At 41.2% G+C, this 13,066-nt stretch overlaps 1 protein-coding gene across 2 annotated transcripts in view; it reads left to right on the top strand.

The window, feature by feature from the left end:
• xirp2a (xin actin binding repeat containing 2a) overlaps window positions 1-13,066 on the top strand; it is a 49,087-nt gene that overhangs the window by 24,852 nt on the left and 11,169 nt on the right. Inside the window, exons 1-6 of one of the 2 annotated variants that reach the window (XM_034151366.1) lie at window positions 3,340-3,499; window positions 6,571-6,695; window positions 10,877-11,014; window positions 12,209-12,295; window positions 12,458-12,527; window positions 12,873-12,976. In XM_034151366.1, the coding sequence (XP_034007257.1) occupies window positions 6,642-6,695; window positions 10,877-11,014; window positions 12,209-12,295; window positions 12,458-12,527; window positions 12,873-12,976 (453 nt within the window). In that variant the 5' untranslated portion in view covers window positions 3,340-3,499; window positions 6,571-6,641. Of the gene's footprint in view, window positions 1-3,339; window positions 3,500-6,570; window positions 6,696-10,876; window positions 11,015-12,208; window positions 12,296-12,457; window positions 12,528-12,872; window positions 12,977-13,066 lie in introns of those variants that run through there. The other variant, XM_034151365.1, reaches the window with a different exon arrangement.

Raw genomic sequence — 13,066 nt, 5'->3', positions numbered from 1 at the left:
GCAATGTCACGCAAATGGAAAATAGGAAAAACAAGGGGTGATGATTGTAGAGGGGGAGAATCTAAAGCGACGCATGTGTTGACAGCCCTCAAAGTGTTATCGAGGTTAAACACAAATATTTACACGCACACACTCATATGCTCAACCATGCATACGGTATATTGTCACACGATGACTGAGAGCCTCTCCATCTCTACCTGAGATCAGTCAGGCTTTCGTGCCGCTCTGCGAGTCTCTAAATCTCCGTGCCGTGTCTAAACTTGGCGCTTCTTGACAATCCTGTTGTCCTGACTTAGCGACGGCTTTGGTCTCTGCTGACAAGATGTCACTGACGGCAGCGCGCAATCCTCCAGGTCAAATGACAAAGGGGGCTACAGGAGATGTTCCCCCGCAAAGCCGCAATGTTTAAATAACTGCTCTTTAAACAGATGCAAAGCTCACCTCTAAATCTCCACGCTGCATCCTTGTTTACCTTCTTCCTCCTATTACACCAGAATCACCGCCGTGTAACTGCGGCTGGATTTGTGGAACACACTACAGCGGAGTTAAATAGGAATGCCTATTTTAAAGTTGTGTGTGTATATATTTATATGAGTCTGTGGCTGATTAGACTTGTCAGACACACACGGCAACAGATCTTTTGTTGCAAATGCTGCCAATTGGAGCTGGCTTTGCCAAAAGACGTGTATTGTTTTTGTTTTAATTAATTTCCTCCCAGATTTGCCTGCCAAATGATTATGGCTTTATTATATTATCCTAAGAAAAAACAAAGATTTCCGTCCTGTCAGTTTCAGTTTTGATCCTCTTAGCGGCTATTAGAGGACACAAATTAGCTCGTAAGATATGATTGATGTGTGGGATTTTGAAATTGAAGTTTTGTTGTTAGGCCGATACAGACAAAACAATATCTTCTCACTTTAGAGCTTAAGCATGGATTGTGATACTATCTGAAATCCTTGACATTGAAACTTGTAGATCTAAATCCTTTATGAGCAAATAAGTCCTTTTTAATCTAATCCTTTTAGCATGATTGCACTATCAATATCTTTGTTCCACCTTAACTGTGACTGCACTGTTTACCCAAGCAATTGTTATTTAAATATATAGACACGAGAAGCTGTTAGTCACAGTGATTTTCCAACAGCTAAGGCAAGCATTGTTAGGTAGGTTGCAGAGCTAAGTGCTTTATTGAAAAGGTCACCACATATACCTGGCAATGTTTCCTAAAATCAAAAATGTACTGATAACAAAAAGGTTATCTTTGTTTCTCCTGCCTGGATTGTAGACTTGTTTTTTAGGGGACTAAATGGCGCAGTGGTTAGCAGAAGTCCCATAGTCTCACTTTAAAGTAAGAGTTTAACATTTTAGTATTCAATGATCCGTCCAAAGTTTTCAAATCCACCCTCTAAAGCTCAATAAGTTACACATTGATTGCTCACCCAGCCATCGAAGGGGAAGTCCTCTTCTGTGAGAGATTGATTCCCTGTTTGTATTGTGTAACTTAACTGGTTCTCCTTTTTAGAGTTTAAATGTCCTTCCATTATTGTAAATTATTTATCGTATGCCAAGGCCAAAATGAATTGTTAAGGATTGGGAAAGTTTTGAAATGTTGTTCTCACAAGGTTAAATACCCTTTTAGTCATTAGCATTGATTAGCGCATTCCTACCCAACCCAGACATTGTAATAACACGGAACAGTAAATCTTTTTATTGGCAATTTACTCTAATAAAGTGAAGAGAGTAATCAGCACTTTGTAATTTCTGAAAGTTATTTGAGTTTGAAACTCACATGAATATGTACTCACTAATGGATTTGTGGGATATTCTCAGGCCCGTTCATTAGGTATTCTCCAGGAGTATGATTATTTTCCGCTTTAGGAACAGGAAATCCATGTGCAATTTCAGTGGGATTATCAGCAGTGAGCAGCTTCTCTACAAGCCTGATAACCACGCTTTCCTCTCGTCGATGTGCTGGGGCGGGCTTGTGTTTCATATAAACCGTCATGATCACAGCAAATAATATGGAGAGAATAGACATAAATGTTACTTGCAGGGTTATATAAACTAGATGTTCTCTTGTAATGACAAAGAAGAGGTAGGTTGAACATAAGGTCACTGGTTTGAAGGGGACCTCTAACATTGCTTAAGGGCAACATACATCCAAGGAGAAAAAACAGGCAGACAGAAAGGAAATATTTCCTATTTTCTCCAAACTGATTATTTTAGCAGTTCAAGGTTTCTTGCTGAATTCGGTCTCTATGCACAGCTTGCATTTCTCTGAATCCCCACTTTTCCCTTGGTTGAAGTCCCTTACGGTCCATTTGAGATGTCATTGAAAAAGCACATCTTGATAGAAGGCATACCGCGTACACGAGGGTTTTTTCGAAGGACGAACGGTATCACCTAGAAAGGTACACTCAACTCCTCTTGGCAGAATGTTCTGAATCATTTAGCACATCAAAAAAAAAGTTGAGCCGCTTTCACAGGCAATATATAATTTAAGAGGGACATCGTGAGCATGTCTCTCAGACTTATACATCGACAGGTTTTTAACACATTGAAGTTTAAGAGCTATACTATCAAGGTGTTTCTCTGGATAAAGGAATATTTCAGATGAAGCTGACTTGGCAACACATCATAAATGAAGCTGAGCTCATGAATCAATAATCAATATTTTACATAGAGAGGCAGGATATGTAGCGTATATTGCTATAATAAGTATATTGCTATAATAAGTATATTGCTATAATAAGTATATTTTATTACCAGCTATTAAAGGAACAGTATGAGAAAACATGCTGTGTTTTACTATTTGGAGTTACTTGAGAAGATTGACATGTTAAATACGAAGCTAGCTGTTAGCTGGTTTGACTTAGCTTAGCTTAGCATAAAGATTTGGAGCACAGGGAGACAGCTAGCCTTGCTTTCACAAATAATTTGATAACAAAATAATAATAACTTCCTCCCAATATTTGGTGACATAATGTAGGGACTTTCCCAATGCCTGTGAAGCAATGTGTGAATCTCCCCCTCTGAATCATGAAATACCCTGATATGTCCCATGCTAACAAGCAGTGGTATTAAATGTCAAATAGAGGATGTACTAAGTTTCAGTTTTCCAGCTCACAGTGTGAGGCATCTGTGTCCATAAGACTCCTGTGACATAAGGTTAAGGGCATGTTGGGTACCTCGATACTCAATACTAAAAAAAGGCCAACCCACATCCACCTTCCCCCAAGTCACTCCTATTTTTTTGACCACGGGGGCTTCTAAAATAAAATCAGCTGTTGCTGGACGCCTGGGCCTCATTGCACTGTAGAGCACCCTGCTGGAGCTGGTCTCCAAGCCTCTCCGTCTCTCTGCCCAGGATCTGCTGTGTTTGTCGGGTTAACGCTGGGCGACTAAGCCTATTACATTTTCTGGAGATTCAACACCCTTTTGTATTCTGTTGGATTCTATTGTTGTGTGATTTACAGAGCAACCTACACGGTTAAAGAAGGTAAGCAATGTTTGCAGACTATCAGTATTACAAGGCTTCAACATAACTGCCTGCATAGCTCTTTTTAAAAGGATGTTCCACCCAAGCGCCAAAGTGGAAGGAGACAAATTGGAAATAGTAGATGACATTTTAGCTGATAATGAATTGGTTTGATGTGCCCAGGCAGCGCAGACACGAGCAATCTTTGGTGTAAAATGGGAATTAAGTGAACATCAGGTACTGGAGACATGATATTTCAGTTTGTTTCAAGGATTCCTCAAGGATTTGTGCACTGTCATAACACATGCATGGGCCCTTCCTGTTTCCTTCCACCAGACATCACCGGCGGCAATCTGATCTGGAATATTCTGAAGGTTTAGCAAATGGTAGACAAAGTGCTTAGCCTAGCATAAGGAAGAACCGTAGGGCGATCCAGCCTCTATGTAAAGAACTTATTTTGATATATTTGACAGCTCAATTATTGCGGCTGTGTTTTTTTTTTTTTTTTTTCTTTTTCAGTGAAGAAGAAATCGCCCTCCGCGGCTGACATTTCAATTAGTGTAGCTCGATTTGGCTCTCCTTTCAAACGTCGCCAGCCAAAAAGCTTTGGTCAGAAAGTACTAAACCGAAAATTGGGTTGCTTAAGGCTCTCGTTGTGAGGAGGGGGCAGAGGAGGGAGCGACACCTCTGTGATTAGGGGACGGCCTCTGCTCCACACAGATCTACGGGCCATGATTCAGCTCTGAGCTGCGGAGCCATGCTGCCTTCTATTGCAATCATATACTTTGAAATGACTCTCGTTTTCTCTATTTCCTGGACACAACCTCAAACCCTTTCTTCTGGCGGTGTAACACCTCACCTCTGATCGCTTTAGTGCAGGCAGCAGACACAGTGACAGGGGGGTCAATAGCTCCAGGCTCGGCTCAATATAGCCAGTGAGTCGTGCATGGCGGCAGCAGCATGGCCTCCCCTGTTGACTCTCGTCTCTTCCATTACCCCCCGCCCGGTGCCATCACTTGTGCCGCCGCTGTGCCATTTAAGAGATAACAAGCTAATATCCTGAGAAGCAGAGAGTTTTATTGAGTGTGGAGGTAAATATGCCTCCGTCAAAAGCAGAGAAGGTTATAAGTGTAAGCCTGTGAAAACGTTCTTCTGATATCAATAGCACACTGTATACAGAGACATTGTTTGAAAACTTTTATTGATGCTTATTTAACATCTGATGGTGCCAGTACTCATTAGAGGCAGCATTGAGAGAAGGTGACTTAGAAGATATCTCATTAGAAGCCATTTTTGTTTTCTACCACGCACTTCCGCTCTCAGAAGGGAAAATGACGCTGCAGACAAAGCCGGGTTATAAAAAGGCCCGGGATATTTTTCTCTCTAGGCAGCGCCCCCCTCCCCTCAGAGCCCTGGTTACCTCACGTCCATGCTATGGCAGCTTTGCATACGGCATTCCCATGTCAGAAGCCAGAGATATCCAGAGCTGTTGTCACCGCTCTCTCCGTCTCTGCCTCTCTGACAGCGCCAGACCGTGACGTGATCATTTGTCTCCGGTGATAAATGAGGGCATTATCCTTGTGTTTCTGTCATCGAGCCAGTAATAAGTTACCACGCAGCACCCCTGCTTATTTTCGGATGTCTCGGGAAGCCTATTTCGGACGGGTTATTGGTTACACCAACATGCCGGACGTAGCAGAAAGCTAAAATTGGTGACATGAAGAGTCATTCTTGACTTGTCTGCATTAAGGTCACACCAGTAAGGGCACCATTAAATTCACCTGTGCATTGTACTAGAACTTGCTATTTGCAGGACTAGTAGGTAAACAACTGTATCTGGGGAGCTTACCGCTAACACTTAACACTCTAATATTCTAATGTTACAAATGTTCTGGAGCTTACAATTGTTCCCTTAGTGTCGTCCTATTTTCTCTGTACTTTTTGATATTTTATTTTCAGGATTGTACATGATTTCATTCAGTTAAGAGTTATTGAAAAAGGGAAAGAATCACCCATTTTGAACATTATCAACCCACAAAATGGCTGTTCTTAGTTGTTATCATTATCATCTCATTAATACTTCAGACTGACCAAAAGGCACCTACCTGCAAAAGTGTGAGACAAACGCCGTTTTGAAAAAAAGCTGTCCCTTATATATAGAATCTTATTCATTAAATGTTTATAGGAAATCCAGAATGAGCCTTAACTAGTTGAAGTTGATTGATATTTGTGATAGTATAGATACCAAAAGGGGGCTATATTTAGCCAGTGTAGTCATAGACATACTATAAGTGAGCTAAGAGAAGTGTTTAGATAGCTGGCCTTGCAACGCCAAGCATGAACAGTATGTACTACACCGCTCTGCATTGTAAGTGTTACTAAGCTCCGTAACGCCACAGCAGAAAGAAGACCTTCACTGGAGCCTAATGCATTCAAAAGGCAGCTGCTTTAAGACTCTACAATCAGTCACCAAGTATAATTCACTCTGACCTCTACTTTGAGTGGAGCTTAAACTAGTAAATACATGCGAAGCAAATATGTAATCATCTAGTAGAAATACACAACAAGGAGGAGGTGTCAAAATGTCAAAAGGTTGCAGCGTGAGCAAATAATAAGAGAGAGAATAATTTCTATTTAGGGTCTTCTACCATCCCACGGTGTTGCTTCCCAGAGAAAGAGAACATGCCAAGAGCGAAAAGGTCCAGTGTGGGTGTATGCTGAGCCTTAATGGAGTCTTCTCTGTTGCCTAATGATGCTTTGTAGCGAAGGAAAGTCAAATGTGAAATCAGTGGTCTTCTTTAATTGGCTATCCTTGGGGATGTGCGGAGCGATATGAAGTATCGTACAGCAGAGCCTCGAGATTGATGAGTGTTTCATTTCAGGTTCGTGTCCACATTTGTTATTGATTGTTTGCCTCTGGCCCCTTTACAGTATCCACAACTATGCAGATGTCTTTTCATAAACAGGGAGGTTCAAAAAAGGTCAATCTGTTTTTCATATTTTAGACACCACTACATTTGGTTTAATTCCTCTACTTGTGTGATGATGAGATTTGTTACTAAGATAACGGTTATTTCTTTGTGTTTGTGCAGCTGCAGGTAGATCCGGACGTCCTGAGGAAGAGCAGGAGGGCGAGTCGGTGTCGGTGAAGGAGCGTCTGGCGATGTATCAGGCGGCCGTGTCCAAGAAAGAAACCAGCAGCTCATCCTCTGCAGCGGTAAGACAATACTTCCACATGGGTGAAAGGAGAGATGCTCGTAAGGATACACAGGCACGTTTAGATGTAATTGTTAAACTGACAGTATAGCTGCTGATGGTGTATGACCATCCATTTCTCCCTAAAGCTTAAATGAGCTGTCACTGAACACTGTCTTGCTTGAAGGCTACTCAGTGCCACAGGGATCTGCTCGATGGTAGCCTTATCTGTCAAAGTGTCATAAGGCTCAGCACTGGGTGGGAAAACTAAACCTTGGGGGTGTGAACGGGAGCCAGTGGGAATAATGTAACATGTCATGTCATTTCTTATAGGGCTGTTGTGTCCGCATGATACATCGTTTGGTTCTCAACACACGTTTAGAGTCCTTTTTTATCTGGTTTTGTCATTGAAAAAAATAAGGAAGCCATAAGAGGCAAGTCAGTTGGAACAAAATGTTTTCCAGGTTGATCTTTCTTAGGTACGTAAACATGTTGATGTTGTGTTTTTGCAGGTGAAAAATGAGTAAAGATAATTTACTGAATGGGTTAATGGCTCACTTCAGCCTCTTGTGACCGAAATTAGTATAACAAACAACAAACAACAGTAACTAAGATAAATAAGCCTAGCAAAACCTTTTGTGGTTGTTTCAGAGATTTTTTTATGACATCTCTAAGCGGTTGTCCAATCAGAACAGAGCTGGCCAGCTAACCAATCAGAGCAGACTGGCCTCTGGGTTCAGACAAAAAGAGGTGCTGCAGCTCAGGCAGTATGAGACTAATAAAGAGCTTTTTGAGCATTAAAGCATGGAGACATGTCCCAGTAGAGACTTTTGACACTTTGAACAAATTCAGCTAATAATCCTTCTGTACTTTTACATTTTTAATACTTGATATTATTTTAGATTTGTATAATGTTCTTTTGAGTCTGAGTAGTTCTTTCACGACTGGCCATAAAACAGTATTAGAAAAGTATCACCTCACATAAATCCCAAACACATCTTATGAGACCATCACACGCAGGTATCCATCGTTATCTAATGAAAAAGCAACTATAAATCCCCAACAGTAAACTTTTATTTATGTCATTCCAATATTAAATGTCAAAAGTATTATATGAATGTTTATATGAATGACTGCTAAAAGAGTTGAATAAATCATACTTACATAATGATTATTATGTTAGGTATATGCACTGGCAACATTCAGGCAGGGAATGCTACAAACACAGGTCTTTATAGAAAGCATTAATCACCGTGTCAGAGTCGTTTGAATGCATCTGTGGAGAGAAAAAGTGTGTTTTGCAGCATATTCAGATGTGCTCACACAGCCAGCTCATCGGCAGGCCTCCACACTTTAATTAAACACAGAAATGTGTCTGACTATCCCCGAGTCATTAGTCATTACTGAGAACAGAAAAGCCTCAGCAGCTTTGAAGAGCCTGCATGCACTTTATGAACCCAATAATTCAAACGTGTGAGCAGTTAGTCAGCCAAGGCCACTGCAGTAAGTCAGCTCGGTATCTGAAACTGAGAGAACGTCTGTTCCCTCTACGCGTACAGCTTGTTCCTTATTTACTAAAACACCAAAGGGAGGTTTAGTGCAGGAGAATTAAACGCAGCTGAGAGTGTGTGAGAATTGTGAACAAATCTGCGGCACCTGATTTATCGCTGCTGACTCAACACTGTGACAGGGGAAACTGTCCAGAATGTAATGAGAAAGCAGGTGTTACATCCGAGCAGGGCTTTGTCGGATACGGAGAGAGGATATCGCCAGCTCTAAATGAATACTCTGCAGCTCCAATGTCACATTGCGTTGTACAGTTTAAAGGTAAAAATCTCGACACACTCGTTGAATGCAGTGATCCAAGAATTGTATCCTCCTATCTGTTGGTCTGTTAGAGGTTAATAATTTATGTTTAGCATGTTACTCATGAGGCCACACTGGGAGGGTTTAAAGAGGACGACCTGCCACCTTCTGGGCTCTCTGTACATGACGAGGGAACACATGCATGCTGCAGTCATTGTACAGAAGTGCTGGATCGCCAACGTTTTTCTTCAATAACTATGAAGAAAATTATGGCTACTATTTTATTTTTTTCATTTAGTTATCCTGATTTGTATGGTCTAAATAAATGTATGTGTGAAATATAGAGTAGCAGAGATGGGTCAACTAATCAATATTGATAATAATACAAATAATTGTTAAAGCGATTTTTCTTGCGAAATGTCCAAAAAAGCCGTTTTCAGCCTCTCAAATAATGAGACTTCCTGCTTTTCTCTGTTTAATATCATAATAAATTGTATGACATTTAAAGACATTTCCATAACTTTTCACGGTTTTCTGACATTTTATAGACAAAACGACTCATCTGCAGATTAATCTGATAATATAATTATCAAATGAATCAAAAGAAGTATATGAAATGTTTGTATTGATAATGAATTAGCACCATACTGTAGATAGCTGACCTCCCTGACCCCCATGAGGTGGCTCCTGGCAGCTGAATGTGGATGTCTGTGCGTCTGTGCGTCTGTGTGTCCGGGCAGCAGGGCAGGGCGGGGGGGGGGTTGTTTTCACCTCTGCAGCTGTTGTCTGCATGTCCACAAAAGTGACAAGGTGTTTAAAGATAGCAGGAGCCTTGATGGACACCAGTCAGTCTGACCGCTCTCTATCATCCAGAAGCCCTGTCTCCAACACATATCTCTACTTGGTATCCATACGGAGGCCTCCAAGAGGATGGAGCTAAGTCCAGCTGAAGAGTTAAAATGTCATTTTTAGGAAATCAAATTGTAACGCTTCACTTTACAAACTGATAACAAACAGAAATCACAAGACAGAAACACAGACAACACACAAACCAGCCTTGATAGCAACCTGTCAAAATAACCACACCCTAAAACATATACCCTTGTTTATCGTCTACTGTCCTCTTAATGCAACCATGTCTTGCAAAATGAGGCTGTAATAAATAAGACCTAAAACTAGAGATTGAGGCCGTAAACTCAGCAGGAAAGTGTTCATCATGTTAGAGGTAGGGTTATTTTCTCATAGACTTCTATACAATCAGACTTCTTTTAGCAACAAGATGCCCCCTGCTGGCTATTAGAAAGAATGCAGGTTTAGAAGACTTCACTTTTTGTCCATAATGTGTACGCCGGTCATTTTAAACGAGAGATGTTGGCTTCATGTTATATTATTCAGCTATTGTACCCAGCAGTATTAAAATATTGATAACACAGTGCCCTGCCATGAAATGTCACTGACCTGAACGACTCTGCAATAACTTGCAAATTGCATTGGAGCCCTCATTTGCATTAAAAGGAAAGGTGGCAAGTGTGGGTGTGTGTTCCACATTAACACACACACACCCCCACACACACACACATAAAGCAGAAAGCTTCTTTTCATATTGCAGTTTCCAAGAAGCTATATATGCAGAGCCCTACATATAAATGTTTTATTAGAAAAGTAATTGACAATCCCAAAAGGAGATTATTGTATCAAATAGTCAGTGTGCATTCGAGATATAGCAGAGTGAGGACTCCATACTGATGAGGAGTGGAATGTGTCCAAAAACAGGCTTATGTTTTTCCAGTTTGAAAAATATAATTCCTTCTATAGCTCAATAAAAAGTATTGAAAGGCTCTTTTGTGCCACTAACCTGACTAATCTGAGAAACGGAATGTTCTATTGAGGTTTCACTCTGTGTTGCAGACAAAGAAAATCCATTCAAATTGCCATCTTTCTTTATCTCTTCAAATTCCCAGAGAAAAACACAAAAAATGACTTTAATTGAATGTTTTATTTCTTTTCAGCTTGACAAAGATCACAAAGATGTCAGTTTGACTTCTATCTTGTCTCTCAGTATTGTTAAATCTACATTTGAACACATCCCCTTTTACACCTCCTCCAGGATTATAAAGGAACCATGTGCCTCCATTGTTAATGCTTTTACCATTACAGCATTCACGACACGTTTAAAGGACCTCCAACACTGCTAATGCTTTTCATAGCATTAGCATAATTCACTTTCACATTAGCATAAGGTAATGTATAACATATTCACAATCAATGGGGGTAAGAGTATGGTTCACTTGGGTCAAATCCAATCTCTGGAATCTCATCTAATGTCATGTTTAATCCAACACCTGTATACGGATTGATTTGTCGGTGTGTTTAATGCTATCTGTGTTCTCCTGATAGGTGATGGATGAGTCCGAGGCCTGTTCGCTGCCGGGGGGTCTGGCCAGTGTGAAGAAACAGTTTGAGAGCCAGGAGTTTGCCTCCTCATCCTCTCAGTCCAGCGTCGCCCAGTTCCACTACGAGCAGAGATCTGTGCAGGTGAGGATGGAGCCACAGTCGCAGTTTTTTATTGAGGTGTGATAATGTCATCAAATATGCGACACATTCTTTATTGGAGAGAGTGAGGAGGATATTAAGATTGAAGCTGATTTTTTTTCTTGCTACTATTTGAAGCACGAATGGATTACTGAACTGGCCACAAATGACAAAATATCCACAAAACGACTCACAACATCAAACAAGAGACCCAAATGAGTAACAAGAGAAGCAAATGACTACAAAGAACGACAATAAATAGAGGCTAAATAACCTAAACATGTTGCTCCTATGTATTTAACTAGAGGGGTCTTTTGCATGGCTGTACCCAGGGACCCATTGTCTCTAAATCTGCCCATGATTTAAATTCAGTACCTCTGTCCTTTCTGTTCCCCAGCTCTCCGCAAAGTGTGAAACGTCTAAATGCCACTGTGCAATTCACATTCTACTGTAGCCCTTTATTGGGAACACTTGGCTGCTGTGTCTGCGAGCGCCCTCTTGTAGGTCAAATCAAAGAGGGCACCTTGAACTTTGCTCGAATATGTGCGGTGTCATGGAGTGCGTGAGGGAAATGCCAGAACACGTTAGCAGCCCCGGTCTCAGTGAAGTGAGGTCAGTTCTGCTCATTCGGGCGGGGAAGCAGAGTGGATTCATGGAGCGCACAAGGACCTTGCTGAATGCTAGAATTGACAGAAAACTTTGTGAGGGGTAGTGTCTCTTTGATCGAGGCATCGCTTCTCTGCTAACAGCAAACCACTCTCCGCTCGAATCTTCCTCGCAGGTGTTCTATCCGAGCTCTGGTGTTATAACCGGTTGTACATCAGGAAGGATATTATTATTCTGACATAAGTGGTTTCAGGAGTACAGAGCACCCCGAGCCTCCGTGTATCTTTCATGTTAACAGCAGTGGATACAAGCTTAACATATTATACTTCTCTTTCATCTCATACAAATTGCATGAATCTCACTTGCAGGAAGAAGTCGTTTGGTGCAGTTTTTTTGGGGGAATCTATTGCTTTTCCTCTCCAAGACTAAAATCGTCCGTTATTGGAATTTAAACGAAGCAGCTCTGTTTGTTATGGGACAACATTTTGGGAACTAATACGCTTTTTTTGTGATACAACAATGACTTACTTGCAGGCAGTCTGTCTTTGTGTGTCATGTACAGGGAGTCATCACTTTCTCTCTGTTTGACAGGAGGTGTCAAGCTCCTCAGAAGTGACGGTGAAAAGCAGTGCCAGAGAGGTCGTTCCCGCTACAAGCCACTTTCACAGTCAACAAGAGGTACTTCCTGTTCCCCTCAGTAATTTGTCAACAGCTGTAAGGTAGCATCTTACCGTAAACCCACTCCTTTGGTTACTAGCCTCATGCTAACGCTTTAACTTGTCCCTGATTGAAGCTCCAGTGCATTTGGCGATATACTAACTAACACATTTTTTTCCACAGGTGATCCATGACGAAAGAGTCCACCAGAACAATGTGGCTGCCAGTTACGGGAACCATTACAATGAAACAGGTTATTCCCCTCATGGATTTGATATTGTAATTAGTATGTTTTCATCACTGCTTGTGTCCTTTATATGAATGATTGTTCCCTCTACAGCTGAATAAGGGATGAGCTATGAAAACGAGTTGGAGTGCAGATGATTTTCTTTGTGGTGCATAGCAGTAAATCTAATCAGGGCATAGTCAGGAATGTAAAATATTGGAAAGTGGAAATTGGGCAATCACCGCTGCATGGTTTTGGAAAATGAAAACTACTCAGGTTTTAATGAAATGATTTATTTCTCTTCCAAATCCCTCTGAGCTCGCTCACTGCGAATGACTTAATGAGGCAGCCTTCTTCTTGTGTCTAATTCAGTTATGCTCGTCGGCGGCGAGGACCTACCAAAGGTTTCCACTCAGGCTTTGAAGCAGCAGTATGAAAAAACGATTGAGGGAGCCGCACCAGCCAAGGAAATTAAGGTAATGATGCAGTCTGTTTATCTAAATATATAGTACTTTGGCTTTTTCGCAGGGAGGTATCTCTATAAAGACCAGGCCACATGGTGAAAT

This window comes from Trematomus bernacchii, unplaced genomic scaffold, assembly GCF_902827165.1.
Source record: "Trematomus bernacchii unplaced genomic scaffold, fTreBer1.1, whole genome shotgun sequence".
NCBI classification, from domain to species: Eukaryota; Metazoa; Chordata; class Actinopteri; order Perciformes; family Nototheniidae; genus Trematomus; species Trematomus bernacchii.
The sequence above is the reverse complement of the archived record's forward strand: the minus strand, read 5'-3'. Positions and strand labels throughout refer to the sequence as shown.